At 65.0% G+C, this 13,365-nt stretch overlaps 3 protein-coding genes across 3 annotated transcripts; 2 read left to right on the forward strand and 1 right to left on the reverse strand.

Annotated features, from left to right (window-relative positions):
- The first annotated feature begins 32 nt into the window (after positions 1–32).
- On the forward strand, positions 33–6,556 carry CHLRE_07g325713v5 (uncharacterized protein). Its single transcript, XM_043064044.1, has 15 exons — positions 33–836; positions 1,145–1,308; positions 1,514–1,722; positions 1,976–2,050; positions 2,293–2,425; positions 2,594–2,697; positions 3,064–3,123; positions 3,376–3,564; positions 3,765–4,043; positions 4,282–4,437; positions 4,632–4,685; positions 4,943–5,035; positions 5,181–5,332; positions 5,569–5,740; positions 5,956–6,556. The coding sequence occupies exons 1-15, from the start codon at positions 145–147 to the stop codon at positions 6,298–6,300; spliced, it is 2,877 nt and encodes a 958-aa protein (XP_042922611.1). The 5' UTR covers positions 33–144; the 3' UTR covers positions 6,301–6,556.
- Positions 6,557–6,591: 35 nt separating this feature from the next.
- On the reverse strand, positions 6,592–8,382 carry CHLRE_07g325714v5 (uncharacterized protein). The gene is made up of 5 exons (XM_043064045.1): positions 8,082–8,382; positions 7,777–7,952; positions 7,454–7,577; positions 7,160–7,261; positions 6,592–6,959 (listed from the first exon to the last, which is right to left on the reverse strand). Exons 1-5 carry the CDS (start codon positions 8,199–8,201, stop codon positions 6,816–6,818), a joined length of 666 nt encoding a protein of 221 aa, XP_042922612.1. The 5' UTR covers positions 8,202–8,382; the 3' UTR covers positions 6,592–6,815.
- Positions 8,383–8,492: 110 nt separating this feature from the next.
- Positions 8,493–13,324, forward strand: CHLRE_07g325715v5 (uncharacterized protein). The gene is made up of 13 exons (XM_043064046.1): positions 8,493–8,701; positions 8,849–9,031; positions 9,194–9,275; positions 9,466–9,640; positions 9,852–10,033; positions 10,220–10,320; positions 10,468–10,555; positions 10,712–10,735; positions 10,984–11,244; positions 11,385–11,719; positions 11,874–11,946; positions 12,088–12,257; positions 12,444–13,324. The coding sequence occupies exons 1-13, from the start codon at positions 8,583–8,585 to the stop codon at positions 12,727–12,729; spliced, it is 2,079 nt and encodes a 692-aa protein (XP_042922613.1). The 5' UTR covers positions 8,493–8,582; the 3' UTR covers positions 12,730–13,324.
- Positions 13,325–13,365: the final 41 nt, after the last annotated feature.

Consider the following 13,365-nt stretch of genomic DNA (forward strand, 5'->3'; position numbering starts at 1 on the left):
GTGTTGTGTTTGCACGCGCTAGCTGCAAACTTATCAAGCTGCATTCCTAACATCTTCTACAGCTATCAGGGGCGCCAGGAGTCTCTCTCGGAGCGCCCCACCAGCCTAAAGCAGCACTGAACCACACCGTAGGCCACAAGCAAAATGGCAAACCCCAATGAATTCCAGCATTATGAAAGATTTGACATGGACAATGACTACGAGGGCGGGGAATGGATTAACGGCGAGTTCTATTACCGCAATAAGAGACAGAAGCGCACGCAGACCAAGGATGACCAGATCTATGGCGTCTTTGCGGACGACTCGGATGTCTCCGATAACGAGCGGAGGCGTCGTCGCGGCGGGTTCGATCGTGACCGGGGCGAGCGGGACTACACTAAACCGGTGGGCTTCGTGTCCAGCGGCAAGATCGTGCAGGACACGACGAATCAAGACGAAGAAGGAGGAGGTGACGGCGCGGGCTCGTCGCGTCAGTTCGGACCGGCGCTGCGGCCGGGCAGCGAGGGGCCGCAGAGTGAGGAAGCCAACGCGGACGCGGACGCAGACGCCGATGAGAGGCCCAGCTTTGCCGGGCTTGGCAGCAGCGGACGGGGTGGCATTGGCTCTGGAGGCGGCGGTGCCGGGGCAGGCATCGGCGGCAGCCGTGGCGGGCTGGGGCTAGGCGCCGGCGGGGCAGGCGGGGGCGGAGGTGGAGGCAGGGGCGGGCTAGGCAGCGGCGGGGGCGGCGGAGGCTTGGGCTTCAAGTCTGCGGGTACGACGTCTCGAGGCGGCAGCGCTGCGCCTGGTGATGAAGACGATGATGAAAGTGGCATTATGCCGTCGGCCTTCGGCAAGCGGTGGGTGGGGTAGCGGGGTGTGCGCAGCACGCCAGTAGCACGGGTTTGGGCCTTCGGGGCCGTCCCGTGCGCGAGTGGTATGGATCGATCGCCTGGCTGCAGCAGCCCTGATTCTTGTTAGTATACGTGGGCTACCTATGGGTGCGAGCGGACGTCGCCATGGGCCGGAGCCAGTGGCGAAGACAGGGTCGGAGATGAAAGTGCTCCAATTGTGAGACTGCAGCATCGTTCGACTCTGTCTTACTCTTCCTCCTAATCACCTCTCTATCTCCCGCCCCCTCTCGCCGCGCGCCTTGCTGTGTGCACAGCATCTTGGAGAAGGCGCAGCAGCGGCTGCAGAAGGAGCAGGCGGCGGTGCGCAACGAGGTGAAGCGCACAGCCACCCTGAGCACCGACCCCACCTTTGCGACCTTTGAGAAGCACACCAAGGGCATTGGCCTGAAGCTGCTAGAGAAGATGGGCTACAAAGCGGGTGAGTTGAGCGGGTGGTGGGCGTGGCGGCGTGGGATCGGTATGGACGTACGAGCGAGGCGTGGGTTGCTGTTTGAGGCAGCGGGGCAGACTGCTGAACAAGCCGCTCGCCACATGCCCACAATGGTCGCTCAGTCTCATGCATGCTGCTGACCGCTATTGATGTGAGCGCCGCTGGCCACACACCCGCATCATTTCCTACGTAGGCGAGGGCCTGGGTCGCAACAAGCAGGGCATTGCCCGCCCTGTGGAGGCGCGCATGCGGCCCAAAGGCATGGGTCTGGGTGTGGGCGACCGCGAGGAGCCCAAGATGGAGCTGCCGGGCGACCGAGCGCGGCGGGAGGCGGAGGAGGGCCACGCCGGGCTGGGCGCGGGCGCAGCAGGCGGCAAGGGCGACGCTAGGGACCAGGACAAGGTGCGGGCGGGGCGAAGCGGACATGGTGGGAGGTGCGGAGGTTGTTGTGAGAGGGCCGAGGTGGTGGGTGGTGGGATGCTGCATGCTGAGGTTGGGCGGATGAAGCTCGGCCAGTAGGACGGCGGTGAAGAGTATGCGAAGCGCAGACCGTGGCAGGAGCACTCTTGGCGCTTCCTCCGGCATTGTGGTGTTCGGCGCCTTCCTTGCGTCACTCCGCAGTTTGCTACTTCCCCCTATCCCGCTCACGCCACAGACCCAGGTCAAGGGAGCCTGGAAGAAGAAGGCTAAGGAGGTCCGCGTGCGGAGGGAGTACCGCACCGCAGACCAGGTGCGCCGCGTGCGGTGTGGGTGCAGGTACACGACTGCACGGGCGCGGGTGGGTTTGCAGCCCGAGAGGACTGTGCAAGGCTGCGGCATGGCAGGCGTGCCCAGTGTCGTCCGTCTATCCCTGCCACAGTGCCAATGCGCCTGTCGGGTTTCTTTGACGCACGGCTGCCGACTTGGGCACCTCACATCGGATCTCACCTTGGCTCCTAAATTGGCCCCCGGCACTCCCGCACCGCCCCGCAGGTTCTGGCGGATGCTGCCGACCGGCCGGGTGGTCCGGGGGCCACGGCGCAGCCCATCCTGGACATGCGAGGGCCCCAGGCACGACTGGTGACTAACCTGGAGCACCTGAACGCCGAGACCACCACGCACACGGGTGCGTGCGCGCGGCCAGTGTGAATGCGCGAGCAGGCGCATGCGGGTTGCCTGAGGGCTGGCCTGCCTCACTGTCACACACGCAACCTCTTGAACCGTTGCCGCACCCCGCATCCCTGCCCACCGCTCCACCCCTCCGCCCACCTCTCCATCCCGTTTGCTCTGACAGGCGACAAGACGCCCATGCCTGAGCTGCAGCACAACCTGCGGCTGCTGGTGGACATGGCGGAGGCGGCCATCGGGCGACTGGACGCCAAGCTGCGGCACGAACAGGTGCGGCGGTTGGCGAGTGGTGGGCGGTGGTCGGCGGTGATGGGTGCGTAGTGCGGGTGGCCGTTGGACTTGGGACAAGGACAGAGGACAGCAGGAACTGCATTGCAGGTGGGGCTGACGGGGTTACAGAGAAGGGAAGCTGCCGTGCATGCGGAGGTTGTGCCACGATGGGGCTGCGACTGTGGATTGCGAGTTTGCGACTGCAGGTGCTGGTGTGGGCGCAGGTTGCGTCCGGGAGGAGTGAGTTCATAGGCGAAGCCAGGAGGTCAAGTAGAGTTTGAGCTTCCGTGCCAGTGTCCGACATGGTATGCTGACATGTGCCCGTCCTGATTGACATTCACCTTGCATCCATGTCCATCATGACAGGACACGGCCACGCTGCTGGCGCGGGAGAAGCAGCGGCTGGAGGAGGAGGACGCCCGGCAGGTGCGTTTGTGGATGTTGGGTTTTGGGAGGTGACTAGGGGAGGCGACGGTTGCTACTGTGGCTCGTGCGTGGAGTTGAGGTGCAAGAGGGGTGTGGGCCCCAATGTGCTGGAACCATGAATCCGTGTACGTACGATTTCTTTGCGGGCTACCATGTTGATGCTGCAGGGGGCAGATTTGCCGTGTTGGGGTTTTGCACGAATCTTTTCTACGCGTACCAACCGATGCCCGCTACATGAATGGGCCCTTACAGGCGGCGGCGTGCGCCCGGCTGGAGCAGGTGGCGGGCGAGGTGGAGGCGTTACGGCAGCTGCCGGCCGCCACCACCTCCCTGGCCGACCTGGCGGCGGCGTACGGCAGGATCCGGCAGCAGTACCGGGAGGAGTACGTCATGTACGGCCTGGCGCAGGCGGCGCTGGCGCAGGCGCTGCCGCGCATGCAGGTGCGCGCGCGAGTGTCTGCCAAGGAGGTACCAGCAGTCCTGCACCGCCTGTGTGTGCGCCGTTCTGATTGCCTGCCTTTGGCTGCCTGTCAGTGTGCACGTTGTGAAGGTCTGCTGTCGTGTACGAGCCAGTGGTCTGGGTTGCACGTTGACGTTATCTGGGGCGCTTGCGTCACGCCGCCTCTACCCGCGTTCCGCAGGCGCTCATGCGCGGCTGGAACCCACTGACGGAGCCGCGCCGGGGGCTGGAGGAGATGCGGACCTGGAAGTCCCTGCTGGCAGGCGACTCGGCAGGAGGCGTCCACACCGGGGCGGACGAGGCGGGCGGCGGCTCTGGGGCAGGAGGCGGCGGGGCGGGGAGCGGCGGAGACGACCCCTACACGCTGCTGGTGTGGGAGGTGGTGCTGCCGCCGCTTCGCAGCGCGGCGCTCAGCGGCTGGGAGCCGCGCGACCCGGAGCCACTGCTGGCGTGGCTGGAGGTGAGGCGGCGAGAGGTAGAGAGCGTGAAAGGGGCTCGGGCAGGATGTGCGCGGCCTTGGCAGGCACTGGTGCTTGTGTTGCGGGGCATTTCGTGTGAGTCAATGGGGCTTGTTGCGTGCCAGTTGATGCCATGGAGACAACTTGGATTGCCGAAATGGTCAGAGTTAGGTGAGGAGAAGCTCCCAGCACCTGTACCCTGGCTCCATGCCCCAACTCGTTGGACGTACACACCCTCAGGCTTGGGAGCCGCTGCTGCCGCCCTCGGCGCTGGCGCACGTGCTTGAGATGCTGGTGTTGCCAAAGCTGCGGCGCGCCGTGGCGGAGTGGGAGCCGCGCCAGGAGACGGTGCCCATCCACGCCTGGCTCTTCCCCTGGCTGCCTTTCCTGGGCGTGGTGGGTGCCCGGGTCCCTTAGCGCATGGCTGTGGCTTCTTCCCGGGTGGCGCATTCAGGATCTCCCACGGTGTCAGGCAGGTCGCTAGGCCCCAACAACTGCGTGCTCTGCATGGCACACATGGCACACTCTTCATGCTACTATCCTATTCACGCCGCTGCGCCCCTTCTCCCTGTCTCCTCGTCTTGGATAAGGCGCTGGAGGAGCTGTACCCACAGATCCGGCACAAGCTGGACGTTGCGCTGCAGGTGGGGGCGGGCGTGAGGGTGGGATGGAACGAGGGGCGTGTGGGAGGGCGGGAGGCGCTAGGTCTGAGGTGCAGCACGTCACGGGGGCGCACGGGCAGGTGCAAGGGAAAGGGCGTGGAGGTGGCGTGGAAGTATGCCTGGCTTGAGAATGGTTGCGGCTGGCGTCGGTACGCACAGACTTGCCACCATGGCTCGCGCGGCAGCCGAGCCCCAATCCTTACCTCCCCCGGTCTACCTGTGTTCCTGTGTGCCCCCAGGCCTGGCACCCGCAGGACGGCTCGGCCCTGGCGCTGCTGGCGCCCTGGCACCGCGTGTGGGGCGCGGCCGAGTGGGACGCCTTCATGGCCAAGGTGAGTGTGGGGCGTGGGTATATGTTATCGCATGGCCAGCTGCTTGGCCCCAGGCTTCATGTCGTCGCTCGCATTAGTCCCCTCAACCATTCATGCCGGCGCCCGCGCACCCGCGATCACCGCTGCTGCCCACTGCTGCCCACAGGCCATCCTGCCCAAGCTGGCTCTGGCGCTGGGCAGCATGGACATCAACCCGGCGGCGCAGCAGCTGGAGCCGTGGGGCTGGGCCATGAGCTGGCGCGACGTGGTCAGCGCGCAGATGATGGCGGGGCTGCTGGAGCGGGCCTTCTTCCCACGGTGGGTGCGGCTAAGCAATCGGCGCCGCAGTCGGCCGCAGCAGCGCATTGCCCCGCATTGCTCAGTTTAATTCAGCTGCGTGGCGCCGTCCCCGTCCTCCTCCTCCGTCCTCATCTGCACGTCCCCACTTTCTTTAACCTAACCATGAATGGAATTCCCCTCCCCGTCTTCAGTGCATCCTGTACCGCTTTCCTAATAAACATCCTTGCAATCCCCCTCCTCGCACGCCGGCGCAGGTGGCACGGCGTGCTGGCGGCGTGGCTGTCGCAGCCGGGCGGCGCCAACCTGGACGAGGTGACGCGCTGGTACCTGGGCTGGAAGAGCGCGGTGCCGCAGGGGCTGCTCGACCACGAGCGCGTGCGGGGGCAGTTCAACGCCGCGCTCAACACCATGAACAGCGTGCTGGAGGTGGGCGAGGAGGGGGAGGAGGGAGGGGAAGAGGAGATTGGTTGAATCAGCCGGGAGGGAGTAGGAAAGGCGGAGGCGCGTAGATGCAGTCCATGAGGCTCGCAACGGCACTGTGTGTTGGAGGGGGTCGTGTAAAGCTGGGTGATCGAGGACTGGTGGTTCTTGCTTGAGACGCCACCCTCCCATGCTCACTTCCATCTCCTCAACCGCCACAGGACGGCACGCTGCCGGTGCGGCCTACCGGTGCCTACGGCGGCCCCACCGCCGTCGATCCCGGCGCGGCTGCGGCTGCCGCCGTGGCGGCCGCAGCCGCAGCCGCCAGCAGCCGCGACCTGACCATCCGCGAGCTGGTGATGCAGTTCGCGGAGGAGCACGGCATCGAGTTCCAGCCCAAGGTGGGCCGCATGCACGAGGGGCTGCAGGTGTACGGCTTCGGCCACGTCAGCGTCATCCTGGACAACATCAACGGCATGGTGCGGGCGCAGCTGCCGGGCTCGCGCTGGGCGCCCGTGTCTCTGGACCAGCTGATGCAACTGGCGGCGGCGCGCGCAGGGAAATGAGGAGGCGGTGGGCGGGGACGTGGGGGCGACGGAGGGAGGGATTGGCTGATGCGGGTGCGTGGGGAAGTGGGCTGCGCGCGTTTTGAGTGCGTTGTGAGTGGGCAAGGCGTGCATTCGAGTGTGGGCTGCGCACTGAAGGTGCGATTGGGATGGGGAGGTGTGCCGGTGATGTCTGCATGGTCGTAGCATACGTAAGACAGGGCGGAATGCCGTTACGATCATTGGGGCATGCTCTGTGCTGTAAAACCACATCAACGGCGATTCGACCGTAATCTGGGCAGGCTGCAGGCGGCAACTACTCAGTTACACGGACACGTGCAGGCGTGAGAATCCTCGATCCACACTCGGCGACACCAAGCTTCCAGTTTGTCGCGCTTCTCGCCTGCGGCCTGCCCTACTCGGTACATCTTTGCCACACTTGCAATACGGACACGATTTGGACGTTAGCTCAGGGTCAGCTTTCCCACATGCACCAATGCCTCGCATGGTTCGGACCCGAAGCCGCGCCTCTCCACTCAAGCTGCCGCCTCGGCGCCGCCATCCGGCGCCCTGACCATCACGGACAGCGTGCGTGGGCCCCGGTACAACCCTGGCGTCGCGGGTGACAGCAGCCGGTACACGTCGTGCGCGTGCTCGCCATGCGGGTTGCCTTCCCGGTCCTGCGCGCGGTGCAGTTCACAGAGCTCACCATCACCACAGCCACACGACAAACGACGCGAGGTACAATGCAACTAGGGGTGTCGTCCAATTGAGCATCTCTTCCGCCATGTATTCCGCTGCTGGCCGGGTATTGTGGGGTTGCGGGGAGTTGACAAAGTCCGCATTCACGCGGTGCTCCCGCCCGCCAGCGCCCGCGCACCTGCCGCTGAGAGAACTCCACCTCCAGGACGCGGACCACACACGCGGCTGGCAGCACCTGCGGCTGGGTGTCGTGGCTCTCCGCCCACCACTCCTCGTCGTCCTGTGCGGAAGCGCCGGGTCAGCGGTGTCAGCGCCATCGCCCTTAATACCATGCTGCTTCGCGTCTATGGCGGCTCGCAGCGCCGCGCACGCTGGCTGCGTCAAGCCACGGCCTGCTCCGCACATAACCAACATCCACCGCACGCCATGCCGCACACCCGCGCCTTAAGCGCTATGAGACACGGCCCCTCACCGGCTCCAGCTCCAGGGGTGCCAGTGTGACCCGCCCCGCCTCCAGCTCCATCTCCTCCACCCGGCCCAAACCCAGGGTGGCACCGCCCAGCGGCTGGGGCAGGCGGTACTCCACCACATCGTTCCTGCGGTGCGGGCATCGCCAGATCATTTGTGCCATTGCCTCATTGGCCATAGCGTAGATGGACAGCCTGGGTTGTCTGTATTGGTTGTTACGTCATGAAGTATGCTTGGCACGGTAGAGCCAAAGGCTGGCATTAAGCACGAAGGCGGTTGCATCTGCAGTGCTTCTACAGCCACCACCCGGGCATGCCTGTGGCTCACCACTGAATCTCCTCTGGCGAAACCCCCACTGCCGGCTGCTGCGCCGCTGCGGCTGCTACCCCGGTGGGTTGGGAAACATTTAAGGTGCGTTTGGCAATCCAGAGGCGTTCCGTGGCGCAACCGCGGCGCGGCGACCGCAGGGCTGTGGCCCGACGCACGGGTGGTGCGGCCAGCACCTGCAAGCACGTGTACGCACAGCGGATACCAGGTACCGGCGAACTGTGAGTACTGCTGCCGCGTCAGCCTTTAATGAGCCCCCAGAACGCACGGCGTTAACACATCTCCAAGTTCGCGGCCATGCTCGCCTGCTGCGCTGTCAGCGGCGCGGGGCCACGCAAGATGGGCGCCAACGTACACGCTCCGCAGGCGCAGGCCACTCCTGGTACTCCTCCCGTCGACGGGAGTCCGGCAGCAGCTCGCTGCATGCGGCAGATGTCTCTGATACCCTAGCGTATCAATGGTAAAGAGGACGGTGCCAATGGTGCTGCGGAGCGGGGTGCTGCAGGGCAAGGCGGATGGGTGTTGTAGGTGACTGGAGGCAAAAGACAAGCGCGCGAGCTCGCGTGAGTATTCCTATAGCTCGTGCGATGCCACTTCCTATGATAAATGTAGGAGAGAAGAGAAGAAGAATGACGGTCAGGCTGAATGCAATCAGGCGCAATTTCTCCATCTTCACTTCGGCCTCGTCTCTGATTGTGAAGCTGCAAAAGAAATTTAACCCATCACTAGTAGATTTGAACTCCTTCGAGTAAATTTTTTGACACGGACTACACGAGAAGGGGCCGCACCGCCCCGAGCGGCTAATCATGACGATCCTGGGGTCGCTATTTGGTCTTCCACCAACCTTTTTTGCTTCGGCAACTGTACCTGGAGCTGCTCCTCCACCAGAACAACAGCTGCCGACGGATTCTCCCTTTGCGCCGAGGTGCGTGGCGTGGGCTGCGGGCGCGAGCTCTAAGAAATTGATTGAGCACGGAGTAGCAGGGGAAGACGCTATTGCGGATGGGGGGGGCGTGGGAAGCTTGGCGTTGGGCTCGCCTGCAACGGGCCGGCCCCGGGGTCCTGCCTGCAGGCCGCAGTCTGCTGCGGCGGAGCCCCAGGCCGCATCCGCCTCGACCTCCGCGGCCGCTCGCGCCTCCGCCTCTGGCTGGCGCGAGAGCGGCGCCACCTGCCTCACCTGTGGCATCGGCGTGGGCTGCCCAGGGTTCTCATCGCCGCAGGAGCAGCGCCAGCACTTCAAAACCGACTGGCACAGGTGCGGGTGCACCGGTGTCAAGTAGCGCTTGGTACGGTATACAGGCGGGTGTGGACAAGTCCAGCCAGTCGTCTGAGGAATCCTGGCTGCTGGATTCGTCTTGCAGGCGCGGTTGCTGGGTGCGTGGGCTGACGGCTGGGGTGTGGTCTCGACTCTCCGCAGGTACAATGTGAAGCGGCGGCTGGCCAAGCAGCCTGCGGTCAGTGAGGAGCAGTTCGAGAAGGTTTTGGAGCAGGGCACAGAGGTACGGCATGTTTGTGTTTGTCTTTATGTATGTGTATTATAGCTTGCGTCTACAATACGGGCCTGGGACGTCCGTGGGGTCAGGGGCATGATTGCGGCGGCAGGAGCGTGGCAACTGCCACTGCAGTGATCAAAACGCCGTGTGCAGCGGGTATACATCGTGAATCTACTATCCATCCTCAACCAAACAGATGTCTATCTCGGGCTCGGAGTCGGAGACGGACGAGGAAGACGACGACGAGGACACGATAGACGAGGAGGGGCCGGTGCCGGGCGAGGGCGCGCTGGGGCCCAAGCAGTTCCGGAAGAAGGGTGCCCCCGCCCCAGCCCCGTCCGCAATCCCGCGGGAAACCTTCCAGGCAGCTGGTGAGGGGGCACACATGCGCTTGTCAGCCGTTGGCGTCGGGACTGGCACTGGGCGAAGGGCCCCAGGCCCGCGTGCCAGACACACCAGCCGCGCTGCCGTACTAGAGGTGCCTGGCGGCACCGCCTCCACCATGTCCTCGCCGCCCTTGCCGCGCCTCCCCCTCCCTTCACCAACCGCTCTCCTCGTAACACGCCCACCCGGTGCATGCAGACGGCTCCCTGTTCTCGGTGTGGCGCTGCCTGCTGCGTCAGGACCACGTCAAGGCCGCAGCCGCCGACCAGCCGTCCGGGCCGCAGGAGCTCCTGGGAGAGCTGCGGCGGCTGCGGGGTGCGGCGGGCAAGTGGGTGGTGGTGCTGCTGCGCGGCGGCCACTTCGCGGCCACGGTGTTCAAGGTGCGGGGACATTCGCGGAGGCTGAGCTACTCGGCGAGGCCTAAACATGTGGTCGCGAAACAACAAGATGGGCTGTGGTGTTGAGTTGGAAAGTGGGTAACGTTGAGACTACGTACTCCAGCCTGGCATGCTGCCTTACAGGCTTCTCGCGCTTGGCATGCTGCCCTGCCGGCTTGTCCGCTGCAGGCTCGTGAGGGCCGCGCCGCCAACCCCGGCAAGCACGACGCCGACGCGCTGGAGGGCTTTGACGTGGTGGCGCACAAGACCTTTCACCGCTACGTGGTCCGGTGAGCTGCGGCCCTGGACTCTGTGTTGTTGCATGGGCCGCGTGTGTGACCGGCAGGCCGAGGTGCAGCAGTCTCCATGGATGCAAGACACGCGTTTGCCCGCTGAGCTCCCTGCGGTACAAACCGTGCACTCCCACGACCTCGCAGCGCCAAGGCGGGCGGCAAGCAGTCCAGCAAGGACGCAACGGGCAAGTTCGCGCGCTCAGCCGGCTCCCGCCTGCGTCGGTACAACGAGGTAGGCCGAGGGACAGGCTGTACAGCATAGCGCAGGCCGATGCGGCGACGAGTGCGGCGCGGCGCGCAGCTGGCTAGTCCGCAACGGGCCGCACTGTTTCAAGCCGAGGCTGACCATGTGTCCCTTTCTCCTCCTTTCCTCGGTGGCGCCTCACAGCAAGCGCTGGAACGAGATGTGCAGGTGGGTAGGGCTTCAGAGTCTGCTTGCACCGAAAGCGCGAGGGCGGATGGCCAGCGAATGCTCACACATGCTGCGGTTGGCATGGCCGACGCCTGCCGGTGCACGTGGACCACCGGACCCCACGCCCCACACAATGACAGCCCTACCTCGCCCCATGTGATCTACCTCGAACTCACGCCCATCTCGCCTGTCGTATCCACCTGTGCACGCACGCACGTCGTCCGTCCACCTGCTTGCCGCCAACGCAGGAGCTGCTGGCCAGCTGGTCGGATCACATCGCCTCCGCCGACCTGCTGTTTGCGCAAGCGCCCGCCTCCAACGCCCGCAGCCTGTTCAGCGAGGGCCAGACCACGCTGCTGCAGAGCAACCCGCGCCTGCGCCGCGTGCCCTTCATAACGCACCGGCCCACCTTCAGCGAGACCAAGCGTGTGCTGCGGCTGCTGACGGCGGTTTTCAAGCCCGAGGACGCGGAGGTGCTGCTGCAGCAGCAGCAGTCCGTGCATCTGGAGGTGCGGGGTGGGTTGGGGTAGGGGTCGCTCTGCGGGGTTGCTTCTTTTCTACCTCGTACCCAGCAAGAGGGCACTCACAAGCTCCCGAGCACGGGCATCGCCTCTGTCAACTCTCCGTGTCTGCTCGTGCGTACGCACAGGAGGAGGCGGCTGCCGTGGCCGAGGCGCTCGCAGCCTCCCAGCAGCAACAACAGCAGGCCACGGCTTCAGCAAAGAAGGGCAAGCAGGCCGAAGCCAACGCAGACGCCGATGACGATGAGGCGGCGGCGGGGCCGGGCTCCGCCGCTGCCGCCTCCTCTGAGGGCCCGCTGCACCGCGCTGCTAAGGCTGGGGACCCAGAGCGTGTACGGCGGCTGCTGGAGTCTGGGCACGACCCATGTGCCCGTGACGGCAAGGGCCGGCCGCCGTACGATCTGGCCTCTGACAAAGAAACGCGCGACGCGTTCCGGCGCTTTATGGCGCAACAGCCGGATAGGTAGGCACTTGGGTGCTTGCCCCGGGGCCTTTGCAGGGCGCGGACAAACCCGCACGCTGGGTACTTCCCGTGCGCCCCTCACACCGCATGGTCCTGGCGCTGTGTTGTTCAAGATGCTTGAGTGTTGGTGTCTTGCGGCTGCGTTGCCTTGCAGGTGGGACTACTCAACGTCGGGGATACCCTCGGCGCTGACGGAGGAGATGGAGGCTGCGGCTGCGGCTAAGAAGGTGCGTGTAGGGTCTTGCATTCGGCAGATGCGGACTTGCGGCAGGTACTACGAGCAAATACTGAGGAATGCTCCAGACCTAGGTCGTTGTTTCTTCCTCTTATGCCGATGCTTCACCATGCCGACCTACCATTGCTCCCAGGCGGCACATAAGGCCAAGCTCAAAGCCAAGGACGCGGAGCGCAAGGACGCGGGGCCGAGCGCGGAGGAGCGCAAGAAGGCGGCGGAAGAGGCGGCGGCGGCAGCCAAGCGCGCGGCGGTGGAGGACGAGATTGCAGCGGCGCTGGCTGAGGCGGAGGCCATGGCTGCCAGGTAAGGGGCAGGGGCGTCGATTGGCGTGGGGAAGGTCTTTTAGGCGGTGCAGTACCTGCAAGCCATACTACGAGAGCTCAATGTGCCCAATGGCTCAAAGACACATGAAGGGTGCTGGACTGCCTGGACCTAGACTGCTGTGTGTCAGTGTGTGCGGCGCCCCATACAACGGTTGCAATCACGCAGGATGAACATCTCTGCAAAGGCGCCTGCGAGCGGGTCAGGGAGAGGGGCTGGCGCGGCAGGTGGCGGCAAGGTAGGTGGTGGCCGCGGCGGCGGCTCCGCAGCGGGTGGCGGCAAGGCGGGCGGCAAGGCCGGGGGCGGCAAAGCTGGCGGCAAGGCAGCGGCAGCGGCAGCGGCTCCGCCTTCGCCCGAAGAAATGGCACGGCGGCGGGAGATGATGGCGGCCGCGGCCGAAGCTCGCATGCGCGCACTGAGCCAGGCGCAGCAGCAGCAAAAGCTATACTCGTAATGCCTGTCATCTGACTGAACGCAAGAATGTACTGGGAAACAAGAACTTACAGCAACTGTTATTGACGCACAAATTGCATTTATGAGCTCCTTTGTTGCCGCTTTGATGAATGTGGGATGGCGTATGCGGCACGCTAGGATCCTGCGCTACCAGCCTGTCATCGGGAGTGCTGTGATGGCTTGGACGTTGACCTTGCACGGGCCCGGCTCCGTGGCCCTGCAGGTGAGTGGAGGACGCAGCGGCGGCCGCGCAGTGGATGGCGTGCACGGTGCCGACGGCGCGGGCAGCGGTGCGGGGGGCTGGCTGGGGCAGATGTGGCCGGTGTTACTCCTGGGCGGCCTGTTTGTAGTGACGGCGGTCGCGGAGCGCCGGCGGCGGTGAGAGGTGTCTTCGTTGTACTGGTTGAGGCTCTTGCGGCTGTGACTTGAACGGGGCGTGTGTATGAGTGTTGGCAAGACGATCAGGGAGCCAAATGGACTGCAGACTGCACGTGACCACCTGTGACCACGACCTCCCCCGCCTCTGTCGGCGGGGAGAGCGGGGGCAGCTGGCCCGCCCGCCCCAGCAAAGTACATCAAAGTTAAAACGTGAACAGAGACCGCTTAGACTGCTCTTAAGCAGCCCAAATGCCGAGCG

Source organism: Chlamydomonas reinhardtii, chromosome 7, assembly GCF_000002595.2.
Source record: "Chlamydomonas reinhardtii strain CC-503 cw92 mt+ chromosome 7, whole genome shotgun sequence".
NCBI classification, from domain to species: Eukaryota; Viridiplantae; Chlorophyta; class Chlorophyceae; order Chlamydomonadales; family Chlamydomonadaceae; genus Chlamydomonas; species Chlamydomonas reinhardtii.